The sequence below is a fragment of the Carex rostrata genome, chromosome 8 (genome assembly GCF_964058835.1).
Source record: "Carex rostrata chromosome 8, lpCarRost1.2, whole genome shotgun sequence".
NCBI classification, from domain to species: domain Eukaryota; kingdom Viridiplantae; phylum Streptophyta; class Magnoliopsida; order Poales; family Cyperaceae; genus Carex; species Carex rostrata.
The window spans coordinates 2816705-2832250 of record NC_135925.1 but is presented as its reverse complement, the minus strand read 5'-3'; the positions used below and the strand labels follow the sequence as shown (position 1 = coordinate 2832250).

At 35.5% G+C, this 15546-nt stretch overlaps 1 protein-coding gene across 1 annotated transcript; it reads left to right on the top strand.

Moving 5' to 3' along the window:
- The first annotated feature begins 5265 nt into the window (after positions 1-5265).
- Positions 5266-14661, top strand: LOC144558363 (uncharacterized). The gene is made up of 10 exons (XM_078307197.1): positions 5266-5620; positions 7306-7654; positions 8530-8695; positions 8793-8882; positions 9780-10019; positions 10855-11038; positions 11882-12265; positions 13254-13531; positions 13805-13905; positions 14225-14661. Exons 1-10 carry the CDS (start codon positions 5413-5415, stop codon positions 14376-14378), a joined length of 2154 nt encoding a protein of 717 aa, XP_078163323.1. The 5' UTR covers positions 5266-5412; the 3' UTR covers positions 14379-14661.
- Positions 14662-15546: the final 885 nt, after the last annotated feature.

Sequence of the window (15546 nt, the reverse complement as noted above, 5' to 3'; positions counted from 1 at the left end):
GGGGGGAGATTGAACATTGCAAAAGAGGGATTTGGAGTGGATGAGACGTTAACAGGTTCAGATTGTTGCAAAGAAGAAGAGATTGTGAGGAGAATTTTCTGTAGCTCCGCTAAGAGAGGGGTTAACGAGGCCGGTAGGCCCATTGAGAGGGAAAAAGGAAGATCTTGGGTAATCTTGATTTTTGGCGGCTCAATCTCGAGGCTGCTCTACGTCAACTATTTTTCGCACTGATCCAGAAAATAATGCTCTTAGTTGAATGATTTCCAAATTTCCAAAAATCTTTTTTTCAATTCAATCTAACTCTACTCCAATTTTGAACTAGTTTGGTTCGAAATTAGTTCGAATTCAAACTCGAACTGCAGAACTGGATTAAGTTCGATTCGATTCATTTGTAGCCTATTAATATATAGACGTCCTAAATCCTAATTATGCTATGTATTTTTTTAAAAAAAGCTATCCTTTTCTTGATAATTCATTTTTTATAATTCTAAATAATTTATTTTGGAAACTGAAGCGGTGATATCCAATTTTCTTTTTCTTTTCTTGTTTACGAGAAAGCAATATCATTAGTTTAAAGAACCAAAAAATTGCTCGCAGAATTTTAAATTAGTTTGAAATTTTTTATGTTTTAAAATTTACTTGGATTTGGGACGACCAATTGTCTGGTTTTGCTGAAGCGTGTGGGGAACCACTTGGGGTCAGGCCGTCAGGAAAAACATCAATTGATACAAGATTTTATTGACACCAAAATTGATATATCATTTAATTAATGCAAGAAAAAATATATCATTGAAAGAAAGAACAACTAAATTCATATGCGATTATTTAACTAATTTGCAAATAATTTCTTCAACATTTATTACAAAATATTTAGCAAATTATTTTTTTGACTGTGACGGGAGAGGAGGCCCGAAGTAATTAAAAGCATAAAAAATGCATGTAAATAGAAAATACACTATGAAAATAATTCATTATTGCAGTTTTAATTCGTATGAAAATTAATACACTATTTTGAATTATCATATAACGCGGTGTAAGTTCGTTCTTCTAATTGCTAGAAAAATTAATGTATTATTTTGAAATACGAGGGTTCAAATGTCTCCATTTTTGATACCTCCATCCTTTATTTTTAAGAACTTTAATAACTCAAAATTTAAAACTTTAAAGTCAAAATAAAACCGTTGGATATGATCTACATAATTTTATCTATGCACGTGTATAAAATTATGACATTTCAAATTTTTCTTTTTTGTCATCCAGAGTTTGTAATAACATACCAATGTGGATAATTTCTAGATGTTGATTTTTCAAATGATTGATCCACATAAAAACAAAATCGAAATGTGATATCTTTTAATGATCACATAGAGAAAAAAATATAAATCACATCTAACAGTTTTATTTTAATGTTTATGATTTAAATTTTGATTTATTAATGCTTTTAAAAATGAAGGCATGGTGGAGACACACAAAATGAACACACTTGAACCATCCTTTTTGAAATAAATATAATAAATAATCTTATTGCTAAAAAAAATTGGGTAATTATAATTTCCCTCACCTATCCATCTCCTCATTTCATTCCCCAACTAACTTTATATTTTAACTATAACTACCATTTCTAACAACTTTTATTTATTTTCTCTTTCTCCCTTCCTCTTCCACCTCCATCTTCCTCTTTCACCTTCATCTTCTTCTTTCACCTTCATCTTCTTCTCCCTTCATCTCCCACCTTCGTCTCCGCCTCCCTCTCCCACCTCCACCTCCCATCTCCCTCTCCCACCTCCCACCCTCTCCTACCTCGAAATGGTAAATACAATAAACTCCCTCCTTCTTACACAGCCTCTGTTTTTTTCGTCTATGCCTGTTGTTCCTGCTCCAACGAACGTTCTGTCATAGATTACTCATCACTCCATCCCAATCAAGCACGCATCTGCCGGGAATAGGGGTGTTCAAATGGTTCAGTTTACTTGGTTTTGAACCGAACCGGTAAGATTCGGTTTAAATGGTTCGGTTGTTCGGTTGATTGGTTCGGTTCGGTTGATTTTGTGACTTAGTTCGGTTTAAATGGTTCGGTTCGATTTTGATTTCTCAAAACCGATTAAACCGAACAGACTGATTTTATTGATAGGGTCAAGACTTCTAGTATTATTTTGGTTCATTAATCAAAATCGAAGTTTAAATTGGTTCATTAATCAAAACCAAAGTTTAAATTGAGTATTATAGATGTATTGAGTTTTGATTTTTAAGAAAGTTCGGTTCAACCGAACAAACCGAAGTTTAAATCGGTTTAAATGGTTCGATTTTAATTCGATTTGCTATTTTAGTTCGGTCGGTTCGGTTGGATTTTCAAACTTCAATTTTAAGTTCGATTTGATTATTTTAGTTCGGTTTAAACCGAACCGACCGTTTGAACACCCCTAGCCGGGAATGAATACTTCAACGTGTATAAATGAATACTAGAGCACGTCTCTACCGGGTCAAATTCATCACTGTCGACCTTATCAAAATAATTTTGTATATGTGAAATTGTGGATGCATTAATTTCTTTCATGTCTATGTTCCCCTTCCTCATGAAGTAGCGAGTTATTTGCAAATAACACAGCTTTATTATGGTGAATTAGGCCACTGCGTACTAAGTAAATGATATAAAAACAAAATTTGAAAAAAAAATAGAGGTGTATGAATGAATATTTGATGTCTTAGATATGAATACTTTAACGTGTATGAATGAATACTTGCGTGGCAAGATATTAATACTTGTGCAACGGACAACTCGAAGGTATGTCATCATGAATCTCATTTGAAAGATAAATTGGGTAGAAAACATTCGTGGTTTTAGATTTGCAAAATTCTTCACAGATCGTCAGAAATATTAGTTAGATTGAACGGAGAAAAAAAATCCTCCTAAAAAAACATGTAAAAGATAGATGAGTGATGTGTCTAGTTTTTTTATTTACACTTGTACGATGCATATGAATATTTTCTCGATGATGTATGAATACTTGTGAAACGGACAATTCGAAAGTATGTCATCATGGATCTAATTTGAAAGAGAAAATTGTATAGAAGACGTTCGTGATTTTAGATTTGCAAAATTCCTCACAGATCATCAAAAATATTGGTTAGATTGAACGAAGAAAAAAAATGAGTGAGTCTATGGTACTATGCATATCACGGGTTGTTACCGTGTTACGGCTCTATATTCGAGTTTTCAAATCCTAACAGTTGATCCGAACCGTTCATCTTGTTCTCCATATTAATATGTGTTTGGAGACCAAATTTTACATTTTTTGAAATTTGTTTACTATTTTTTTTAGATATTTAGAAAATCACTTGATCTGAAAATTCTGGACCATCCAAAAACAGTGATTTTCAATAAATCTAAAAAAATAGTAAATTTTTTTAAAAAAATATAAAATTTGGTCTCCAAACACATTAATATGGAGAACAAGATGAACGGTTCGGATCGACCATTAGGATTTGAAAACTCGAATATAGAGCCGTAGCACGGTGCCAAATCGTAATATGCATAGTACCATAGACTCACTAAAAAAAATATACCTCTAAAAACGTGTAAAAGATGGATGAGTGATGTGTCCCGCTTTTTTATTTATACTTGCAAAATGCGGACGAATATTTTCTCGATGATGTATGAATACTTGAATAACGAGAATGGATACTTGTGCAACAGATAACTCGAAAATATGTCATCATGGATCTCATTTGAAAGAGAAAATTGTGTAGAAAACGTTATTGGTTTATATTTGTAAAATTCTTCACAGATCGTTAGAAATATTGGTTTAATAACTGAATGATGAAATGTAAGATTGTTACAGGGGATAGCTAGGTGGTCCCAAAAAATTAATGTATCATTTTGAATTAAATAGAATAAATAATTTTCATGTATTATTAGATAATGTTTGAAAAATAATTATCAGTCTGGAGACTTTATGACTGTGAAATGAGGTTAAAATTGATAAAAAAAATCGATAAATACATAACAGATGTAAATTTATCATATTAAAATTTATCGGCAATTGACTATAACATTCACACGTTTGAAATTTATTTTTGCAACGAGTTGAATCGATGAAAACATCAATTGACGCCTTTCCATCAAATTTCTTTTCCTCATGAAGTCATGATGGTACTTTATGATGTTACTAATAATTGAGGAGGGATCAAGTTACAGGAGTAAAGCTAGCGTGTGACATGCTCACCAAGAAAGTTTGGTGAGCATAACTCCAAAAGTATATCGGATCGACGTCAAATGTCAAATCCAAACCGTTGAAATCCATGTACTTCATGAGTGATGCATATATATGCAAAATTTTGAAAGTTTCGAGTTTATTTGCTACACGGTCAAGTGGTCAAAGAAATAATAAAAATTGAATATATAAAATAACTTATAATAAAATGTTTATTTCTTTGACCACTTGACTGTGTAGCAAATAAACTCGAAACTTTCAAAATTTTGCATATATATGCATCACTCATGAAGTACATGGATTTCAACGGTTTGGATTTGACATTTGACGTCGATCCGATATACTTTTGGAGTTATGCTCACCAAACTTTCTTGGTGAGCATGTCACACGCTAGCTTTACTCAAGTTACAGTATAAATATTGAGTTAAAACAAGTTACAACAAGCATTATTTACATTTTCAAAGTCCAAATCGTCGATCCAAACCGTTAGATGTTATCTCTACAATAAAATGTGCTTGGAGACCAAATTTTACATTTTTTAGAATTTTTTTACTATTTATTAAGGTGGGTACAAAAACTAGTCAAATTCATACCATTGAATTTTGTACCCATCTTAATAAATAGTAAAAAAATTTCAAAAAATGTAAAATTTGGTCTCCAAGCACATTTTATTGTAGAGATTACATCTAACGGTTTGGATCGACGATTTAGACTTTAAAAATATAAATAATGCTTGTTGTAATTTGTTGTAACTCAAAAAATACTGTAACTCGATCCCTCCTAATAATTATATCGTTTCCATCAAATATCTTTTCTCGCATGATCGTGCAATTCGTTAAATAACAGAGGAAACGGAATCTGCAGTCCTCAAGAATCGGCAAGTGTAAACTAGGCATGTCGGGATTCGTACTCTGCATTAACGGAACGTGCATTAATAGATATAAACCGTACGATTTAGATCCTCACCAATATTAAAGGGCCCCGTACATTATCAAACGGCTAAGATTCTTTAAATTCAAAAGATACTCTTTGGAGGTAATGCAGAGGATACGGACTCGGCAAGTCGCCCGTGCCCGTGCTGTCCATTTTTATTACTCTCACAATACATCAAATCCCCAGCACTCTTCCTTCTACCTTTTCTACTAGCGCAGTAATTTTTGCGTATACCCCAGACCCCGGTTAAAATTCCATATTCAGATCTATGGAGATGGAGCAATCGAGCGAGCACATGCCGAATACCGAGGCTAAGAAGAGTGTAGTCGAGCCAGGGTTGAAGACGGCGGCGCTCCGTTCGGCTGTGGCGGCGCATGGCGGCGATGAGGTAGAGCAGACGTTAGCGGGAGATGTAGTGCAAGGCGGCTTGGAGGATCCTGAGAGGAAGCCTTCTAAGACTAAAGTAAAAGTTGAATGTACGATTTCTGATACCTTCTGGTTTGATTGATAGAGTTGCGAAATGGTCATGGATTTTAGATACTTTCGAAAAAGCATCCGGCCCTTCATTCGTTGACTTAGTCTGCTGTTTTTGGACAATTTCTATGTTTGGATCTGGGATTCTGGTTAGATCGTAGGGGAAGAGTGACTGGAGTGAGTGAATAACGATCTAAAAGAATTATGATAGTTGGATTTGCAGTTTTTGCACTTCGGATTTCAAGAATGCTTGTGGAAGTACCCCTTATTTTCACTGTCAGTGTTTAGATGAACTGAACTCTATTATACGTGTTTCTCATATTTGCATCCTTTGGGAGGTAGAAGCAAATTTTAAGCCTTTCGTAGTTCAATATGACATTTTTTCATTATATATTTGTGAGATGAGGGGGGTTTCAGTGCTAATAGATGCTGGTGCTACAAGTTGCCACAACTTCTCATCTGTGTGCACATTTCAAAAATCCAAAACTGCAAACAATTAATCTGAACTGGTGAACATGTTCATCTCAGGAGGATGCATCCATGTAAAATTAGCATTATCTGAGTTCATATTATACAAGAGCAAGAGACTAGAGGCCGAAAGATAAATGCACTAAAATTTGTTGGTTACAATTAATTTGATCCTCTCATTTTATGAAATGTTGATTTTGTGTGAATTGAACTCAAAATTACTACATTTTATGAGGATTTGTTGCTCGTAATGAAGAAGAACTCACAATCATCTGGGTTTTAGTTTCTGATATATTAAGCAAAAAGACCTGTGGCACTAGAAGTCTACACTGCTGAGATTGTCTAGTCTTACGAGCAATTATGCCATAGTAAATTCTACTTGTGGTTTTTCACTATAGACATTTTTCATTGAACATTCTGAATCTTTGATACTTGAAGAGTGACTTTATCTACTGTGATTTTTCTGTGAATATGGAGAGAGATGATGTGGATGAAAATCATTCAAATTTCTATTTGCATCATTTTAGTCCTTATTCACACGTTGATGGGCTATATTTATACAAATTTTACCATGCCATATTTGTTAATATACAGATTAGTATAAAAAGCTTTGTCTACAATTGTCCACGAAGACAATTATGTTCAAATTGATTTAAATCACTGGATTCGCTTTAGACAGATACATATCTGTATTATGAATAGAGATATCTATTTGGTTAAATAAACAAGTAAGTTACTTAATTCACTCTTGCTGATATAATATATTGTTATGGAAAAGGTAATTACTGTAGAGGAGCAAAAATAAGAAACCACCAGTTTCCAATAATACTAGCTTTGCTTATAAGATACCATTCGCAAAGCTTTGAAATGTTGATTCTAATTTAAGTCTAACAGTTGCATTTGTATGTTGAGAAAATATATGAGCTGTTATGTATTTAAAAGTAAGAACAACAGTTTGAATATATATGGAGTAGAACTAATGTGCTTTTTTATATAGTTTAAATGCTTTTGTCTTACTGCTCCTATCTTTGACCTATTTTGTTGTATATGTTTTCAATATTTGATATTGTTGAAGTGAGGGAGACATGAAAAGATCACTGTCCAAGTCAATATCCTACAATTTTTTTTACCTACCTCTGACGAACTGAAAACTACAGGCAAGTCCTTTGTTAAAAACACCTAAGGCTATCCTATTTAATCAAAGATTATTCTTTTTCAGATGATGAAGACAATAAGAAACCATGGCAGTGGTCAGATGAGTATGACGTGCAGACTGTATATGTGGACCTCGACCGCTACAAAAACTCCAAAGCAAAGGCAGAGGAAGAAGATGAAGGTGAAGAGGATGTAATCTATGAGAAGATAGGCGAAGGAGAAGAGGGGGAGGATGGAGAGGAAGAATATTACCTTGTTGAGGAGGAGGAGATTATAGAGGAGGGGATTGAGGATGCACACAGCGAAGGTATGACAAATATCGACGACGAAGACTTGAGAGAGGAGCATCTCCAGGCGATCAAGGTGCACAGGAAGAGGAAAGACTATGAAGTGTTTGTTGGAGGTCTTGATTGGTAATATTCTATTTATTGTTATTACAATTTTGTATGAATGACACTCAGTACTATTTTGTATGTAATCCTTGTTGAGTTTTTCCAATTTTAGCAAACGATGCCACCTTTTAGACTATTGTGAGGAAATGAATTTTATTCCTCGGATAAAGCTTATCTTTTCCAAAAGCCCTGATTGAAGCAAGTCTAGCCAGGTGTAGTTAATAGATGGGCCCATATTAAATGTCAGGGAACACTTTGCTGTTTGTTAATAGTTTGCCTTAACCTTGGTTTTTAGGTGGTGTGTGGTTGGGGGGGGGGGGGGGGGGGCTTACTGTTATTTAGCCTAAGAATTGCCGACCCAAAATGGGTAAAATGTTCATAATTTGTTCATTGTTATTGACTTACTATAGTTTGCATAAAATTCTTCCAATATGCGACCATAGAATCCTTTTGCCATATTTCCTAATAATAGTATTTTTCTACTGGTGCTTACTTCTCATTTTAAGGTTGTGTTTTGTTTTCTTTGATCTGGTGGGAGTGAGGCTTTTGTTTGTTTGATGGTGTGTTTTGTAACAAAAACTTGTGTATGGCGTTTGTGTGTTTGTAATGGAACCGGTGGTACCTTGAGATTCAAAACATAAAAAGATTAATTTTCTAGTGAATTGGCATGTTGTATGATGAGGTTTTTCACTATGAGTTTGGCTTAGTTGAAACTTATTTGAGTGGTTAAGAGGGGCAATTCAGGCCACTTACACTTAAAAGAAAAAAAAAATTTATAAATAATAAGTGTTGGCTAGAACAGTCCAGCTTGCAACTGTTAGAAGATCTTCTTGAGATGATCGGAGAAATCACCAAGAGTTCAAATAATACTAAATTAGGGTTTTCCAACATCACAGGTATGCTACTCAGGAAGATTTAAAGGAAGTGTTCTCTAAAGTAGGGGAGGTAAGAGAGATTCGTTTGACAACCAATGCCATGACTAAGAGGAACGAGGGATTTGCATTTGTACGGTATGGTACAGTTGAGGAAGCTAGACGGGCTTTGGATTTAAAGGGCTCAGTGGTTTGTTGTCCTTCTAAAGTTTATTTAAACAGATGTGGTCTTGGCCTATTCTCATGAACTAATTTGTAATGGTAGGTTTTGGCATTTTTGTTATTAGGTGAGGGGAAAAAGGTGCCGTGTTTTTCCCAGCGAGGAAAATGACACCCTCTTTGTGAGTAACATCTGTCGAACATGGACAAAGGAACAAGTAAGATTCTTTTTGGTTTCTAGTTACGTTGTTTGCTCATTATTTGCTTGTTAAATGCTTGCCTTTTCAGTTTGTTACGAGCAGTAAGATCATGGGTAGTGTTCGGCAACCATGGCTTAGAGCTCCTTAGTGCTCTAAGGAATCTTAAGCTCACCGAACGGGTGCTCCTTTACCAAGCTTAATTCCACCTCCTTAGTGCTCCTTTTGTCCACCTTTCTTAAGCTTGCCCAAGTTTTTAAGCCATAGTTTCACATGGCTTAAGCATTTTGCCAAGCGTAAAGGTTTCTTAAGAAGTTACTTTTCAACTTTATTGCCGAATGGGTGCTCCTTAGTGCAGCTTAAAATTTAAGCTTCATATAGTTGCCGAACACTACCATGGTGCTTTTAGATGTTTAGTGAACACAAATTCATTAATTTTTGCACTTATTTACCGTCCTTGTCCATTACTCCATCTTGCATCCCTTTCAAGGCAGTCTGTAATATAGTTTTATCAGTGAAATTTTAAGTTGAAATATCTTATTGGAGAAGACAAGCATGACACTCAAACAAAAATCCAAAGAAAAAATATTGAAATGAAAGATCTACAGAGGAACACCCAAATAAGAAACAAAAGAGAAAAAAGTGCAATGGTCCCAAACTAAAGTGCATTGCACTGTTTTTTTTTTTTTTTTTTACCTTTTTGAAAGTTGGTGATCTCCAACTAATATTTTGCAAAAAGAAGAAAAGGTTGAAGTTACAGTACAGTACAAAATAAAATGGCTTCTTAATGCTTATAGGCGTCAGCAATTCTCCTCCTGTCGCTATTTTCATCGTTGCTTAAAAGTAGGAGTGCATTGCACTATTACAGTCATTTCCTTTCCTTGTTGTGGAAACGTATTTCATGTCAAAATTTTGCAGTTTGAAGAGAAATTGAAGGAATATGGGGTAGATCATTATAAGGAGCTTACTCTAGTAGAGGACAGGAGGAATGAAGGGTTGAACCGCGGGTTTGCTTTCTTGGAGTTTTTCTCCCGTCTAGATGCGAAACTTGCATGTAGGCGGCTGAAGAATCATGAGGCTGCTTTTGGCCTTGATAGGAAAGCCAATGTGACTTTTGCTGTTTCATATCTTGAACCTGATGGAAAAACAATGTCCGAGGTTGGTCTTTGTTTGATCTTGTGTTAATTCAGGAATTTTATAGTTCATCACTTTTAGTCCAGGTGAGTAGCTAGTAGTGCATACCATCTGGGTAGGTTACAATGTTTACATTTGTTTTGATCAGTTTGTACAGAAAAAAAAACCGTTCATATAGTTCTTGATAGGAAATTCAAAAGAAGATAAGGTTTACAAAGTCTAAAGGGTATCAATGTGGTTCTGGTACACTCTTACTACCCTTATGTATACTGGATAGATGTTACGCGTTGTACAGTGCACTGCTTTCTGACCAGCTATTCATAGAAATATATATCTGGTTTCTTCGCTTCGTATGCACTGGGGTTCTAATTCAGTTCTGCATATCTTTCGTCTTTTGGGTATGCTAACCTACCTACCATTAGAGATCTTGAGTGCTGAGAATTCCAAAGGAGATTAGAAAACAGGTCATGAAAAGTATCAGTGTGGAATTCTTTCATTCTGAATTACCCTTGTTGTGAACTGAAAAGACAACACGTGTTGCATACTGGGTGACTTGCTTATGAACTATTCCTAGAGTTAATATATTTCCTGTTCTTCGCTTTGGATTATCTGGTGTTCTCTAATTGCTCCCGTGTATCTTTCTTCTTTGGATATGTTAATCTAAAGTATGAGATCATGACCACTACCAGATTGTACCAATTGGTAATCGCAATTACATAAACAGTTCGCAGTGGATCTTTGACGCCATTGAAATAACAAGAGCTAATCCAGACTCCCAAGTGGCTTGTGGTTGAGCATTTCTCATCTAATATATATACATTACATTAGTCTGTTTCCTTTTTTCCTGTGGAAATTTCAGATTAGAACCGTCTTTATTAATGGGATGCCACCTGAATATGACGAGCATCAAGTTACCAGGTTGCTTGAGAGATTTGGTTGTATCAAGAACGTCCAGCTTGCTCGAAACCTACGTTCTGCTAAGCGACTTGATTTTGCATTTGTTATTTATGAACATCATAGAGATGCTGTTGCCTGTGTAAAAGGTAGTTTTTGTATGATTCAATTATTTGTCATATATCTTTATGATGCTCGTGGGTCAGATCCCTATGAACAATATAAAAACTTAATTCATATAAGTAAAAGTTTAGATAGTGTGCTCAGGTTCACTATCCTATCGTGTTGTTTCTTGAACCCTGTTATTTAAATCATACTTGGAAAACTGGATGAAGTAGCATTCCTTTTTGTTTCTAATTATATTTGGACACTTGTATACATATATATTTTTTATTTATTTAGTATTTGAATTCACATTTTTTATGGAAGTTAGAGATATAAGTATGCAGTTGTCTGTTACTGGTTTCATTTAAAGCTGTCAGTGTTGACATGATAGTCTAGTAATAGGTGGCAATGCGTGTGGTCTGATCTGGTTGTTGTTTTCTTATTGTGGCCTGAATAATAGAAAACAATGTACGCCATGCGATGTTGTTCGTAAATTGGGGTTGGGCTGTGGTTGGTTATTTGTATAACATGCCTATCCTGGAAGTGGGTTGGATCAGGTGGACCTATTGGGTTAGAATTGCAAAATGGTCAAACCTGTATTTTTGGACCTTCTGGTTTTAGGCTTTCATCCTTTCTTGGGTGATTGGGTTGAGTCTGACTCTTCCTGATCTACTTGCATGAATTATGAGCAGACCCACATAATTTACCGTCCAAGTTTGTCTCAGCCAGGTTGGTTGTCAAAAATTGCCGTTCCTAATATTACAGATTAGTTGAAACCTAAATAAGTGCTACAACATTAATATTTGGTTATCTATTTTTCCATGGACAATTCAGGAGTAATAAATATAGAAACCTAATATTGCCTTCTTTGGCTGCAAATATTTCAGCCATCAACAACAGTTACATAGGTGAAGGTGAGAGCAAGCGAAAAGTTGGTGCTACTCTCTACTGGCCACGTAGATGGAGGCAGAGGCTGAGACAAAAGCGGGGCATGCGTCAAAACCACCATTTAAGCCCAGGCCTGCAGCGACCTCATGGTAGGCATCTGTCTGAATCTCTCTCTCCTAATCGATCTCGGTCCCCACGGTTGTCTAGGTCTCCTGTAGGCAGGTCCCGTGGGCGTGTTTCGATGCGTGATGATATTAGCCGTTCAGATCATGAATCGAGGAGTCGTACAGGCTTGAGGGATAGGCTGGCTCTGGTGCCTGTGCCGAGGAGATCAAGAGTCTCTTCCCCTTCACCTGAGAGGCCATATGAGAGAAGGCTATCAGGTATGTATTGTGCCAAAAAAATTCAGTTTTCTTTCAAATATCTTTTATCATCTAAATAGATAACTATCAGATAGGTGTGTTTAATCATAGGTGTGATGTAATTAGCATTTCTAATTTGACAATTCTGAATAGGCCTGTTGAGTTAAGTAGAATGGTGGAATTGAGTTGTAGCTGCTGAATGGGGTTAGAAACATATGGAATCGTGGAATTGAGCTGTAATTCTGCAGACAGAGCTCTCATTGAGCCTCAATTAATAACCGTTAATTATGTAATGAGTTCTTATTATAATTCATGCATAATATAAACAGTATTTTTAGACAATGATTAAAGTGCAAGTATTTATTTTTAGAAAATATAAGAATCTACAAATACTAAAAATAGGAACGTGCAATTTCTGATAATTAAATAATGCAAGTTTACTGAGAAATTAGCGCTTGCAAGAGAGAAAAATGGTAGGGCGCAAAGCAGAGAAAACTAACTTTACAGGGTGCAAATGCAATTTTTTGCCTTAGTTCCTGACCTCATCCAGCACATACCGACTCCCAATGAATTTTGCTAAATAACATCCTAATATCCGAGCGTGGAACAATTGGAACAGCTGGGAGCCTAATGTGAAGTTGTGCAAACTGATCTTATGTGGTTGATAACTTGATATGCATTTCTATGTGTGCCAGCCTGCCAGTTAATTGTGTCTTCAAAATAGAAATTTAATTGATATGACATGCCAGCTTTTGTATCTGATGCATTTATTTGCATATTGCAGGCCATCTGCATCAGATGCATTTACTTGGACTGCATAAATAAGTATCATATAATTTTATTTTATGAGGGGGGACTAATGGTATAAACTTCTTATAAAAAATAGAAATTTGAAAGGATAAAAATGGGAAGTTTTTAAATTATAGGGGGTGCTTAGCACCCCTTGGTCTCTACCTCCATCCGCCTCTGCTCCCTCCCTCTATATAACTCATTGCTGCTGCCTGAACAGGCCATGATCACGATTACAACTACCCAAGGAGCAACTCTAGAAGGCAGGAAGGAAGAAAACCAGACTATGGCTCTCGTGTCATAGTAGAGAAGCGTGCATCCTACAGAGATGACTACTACTATTCCTCATCAGAGCGTGTCTATTCAAGCAAGCGTGCACAGGCAAGCGCAAATGATTACAAGGAAGATCTTCGCAGCTCTCTCTCCTACCGAGAGGGCCATGTTCGCGAGTACGACAGGGGTAGCAGCAGATCTTCAAAGCGCCCATATCTAGAGATTGTGAGTATTTTGTTTTCTTGCAATTGCTATTTGGAAGAACATATGTTCTTATGATAACTTGAATATGGATTACAGATATGCCAAGAATCTACTGTTGATAATTAGAAAATTAATAATCCCTTATTTTTCTAAGAATCTGCTGTTAATAATTAGAAAATTAATGGAGTCCCTTTCTGGCAGTAGTATGAAAAAGAGTGTTAATTATGCTCAATAAATATTTAGCTTGCTAACATTGCACTAATGGAAAACTCTATGAAATTATCTAAATTCTAGGATGATGACGGGTATGATGAAAGGTCAAAACCGCGGTATGTTTATGGTTCCAGTAGTAGTAACTGCACCTGTTCTCGGTGTCTTGATATGTGCAGCAGCAGGTACATTTTTGAACTTTATGCATAGAAGTACAATTTTGATGAGTTGGATTGCCTTATCTAGTACCCAATTGCTATATTGGAAAGAATGTTTTGTCCGGATTTGTGACGCTAAAACTTTAACTTTGGTGGTTTCCAGCTAGGATTTTGTATGACCAGAGATTGTATTTGCATTTAGGTTTTTCTATTCTGTATTTTTTTTATTCAAACTGCCAGTATAATACTCATTTCACATAGCTGCTTTCAATAAAGGATAAATGCATCATTGCTATTTATTGTGAATTAGTTTATTTTTATTTAATTATGTATTTATCTCTACTAGGCTTGCTAGACCACATGTAGATTACTGTAATGGTAACTGTGGTGGTCGGTGCATGTATCCCCGGGAAGAGATGTATGACCGCCGTGGCACCAGCTATGCGCATGGACGAGGTACATATTCCTCTTCTCATGATGTTAAAAGGGGTGCTTATTGAAGATGATTGTAATAATTAAGCGTTACTGGAAATGCACGAGGCAGACTTATTTGTTCTCAGGGGCATTTGTCTCTCAAGCTGTTTGTTTCAAGCTTGTAAATATGAATGATAAGCAGACGGACTTCGTCTTTGTTGTTGTAACGCTTCTCTGTGTTCATTTTCCCGACTTGGTTCTTCATTTTGTATTATTTTTTTCGAATTTGGAGGAAGCATGTACTCCTTTTGAAGGATTAATAACTTTTACAGCCTTAGAAGTCTGGCACTAATTTCTAGAATTTTTAAATATATCCATTGGGGGTTTTTTGGTGATTAGTTTTGTTCAATAGGAATGATCAAAACAAATTTGAATTTTGACCATTCCAGACTTGATTCCTTCAAAATGCTCCCGTCTTTGTTTCCCTCGAGCACTGGAGCTGTTTTGATCTGTGTGGTTTTGAGTTTCAGGACACAAGTTGGAATCTGGGAATTGAGCTGCGTTACATTCATTACATTTCGCTTGCCAATTTAGAAAAATATAATAAATCTCTATCATCGTTTGTGGAAAATATTGAAATGTAACAAAGACGGTACGAATTACAATGACCAGAGAAACTGCGAAAATAAGATCGGAATGAGTCATGTCGGGTGTTGGGAATTTAAATGAGATTTGCATCTCCGTAAGCAGATTCTATAATCCAAATAAGCACCGGGATGATTTTTTTTGGGCTCGGCAGGAAGGAAACAACCCAGCCCAAAACGTTATAAAAAGGGGCGCGTTTAGCGTGGTTTCAGATTTAAGTTCTCTGCCCCCCTTGAACCTTTTATTCAGCTTTTATTTCGAATCACTTAAAGGAGTTGCAACAATTTTATAAGATAAAATATAATCTTAATCTTTACACTTATGCATATTTTATGTATCTCGTAACTCGTAAGTGTAACCTAACACATCATAGGTTTGTTTTGTTCAGCATTAAGAAAATGACCTGTATATTTTATTTTTTTAATATATTCTGATGATTGAAAAACAGTAATTTATTTTAATTAGTTTCTTATAATTAGCAAGCTCTTTTTTATATTATTTGGTTTATTTGCCGGTTGATAAATGGAGTAGGCATTGGTGTGGGATAGTAAAAAAGGATCTGCACCCACACCAAGCAAATGAAGAACTTTTTCATAGATCTTAATTATT

Bases quoted from the DNA above. Each gene is read 5' to 3' on its own strand.
- LOC144558363 (XM_078307197.1), top strand. From the start codon at position 5,413: ATGGAGATGGAGCAATCGAGCGAGCACATGCCGAATACCGAGGCTAAG. The intron at 8,696-8,792 runs GTTTGTTGTCCT...TTTTGTTATTAG, and splicing joins TGGATTTAAAGGGCTCAGTG to GTGAGGGGAAAAAGGTGCCG. The intron at 13,906-14,224 runs GTACATTTTTGA...TATCTCTACTAG, and splicing joins CTTGATATGTGCAGCAGCAG to GCTTGCTAGACCACATGTAG.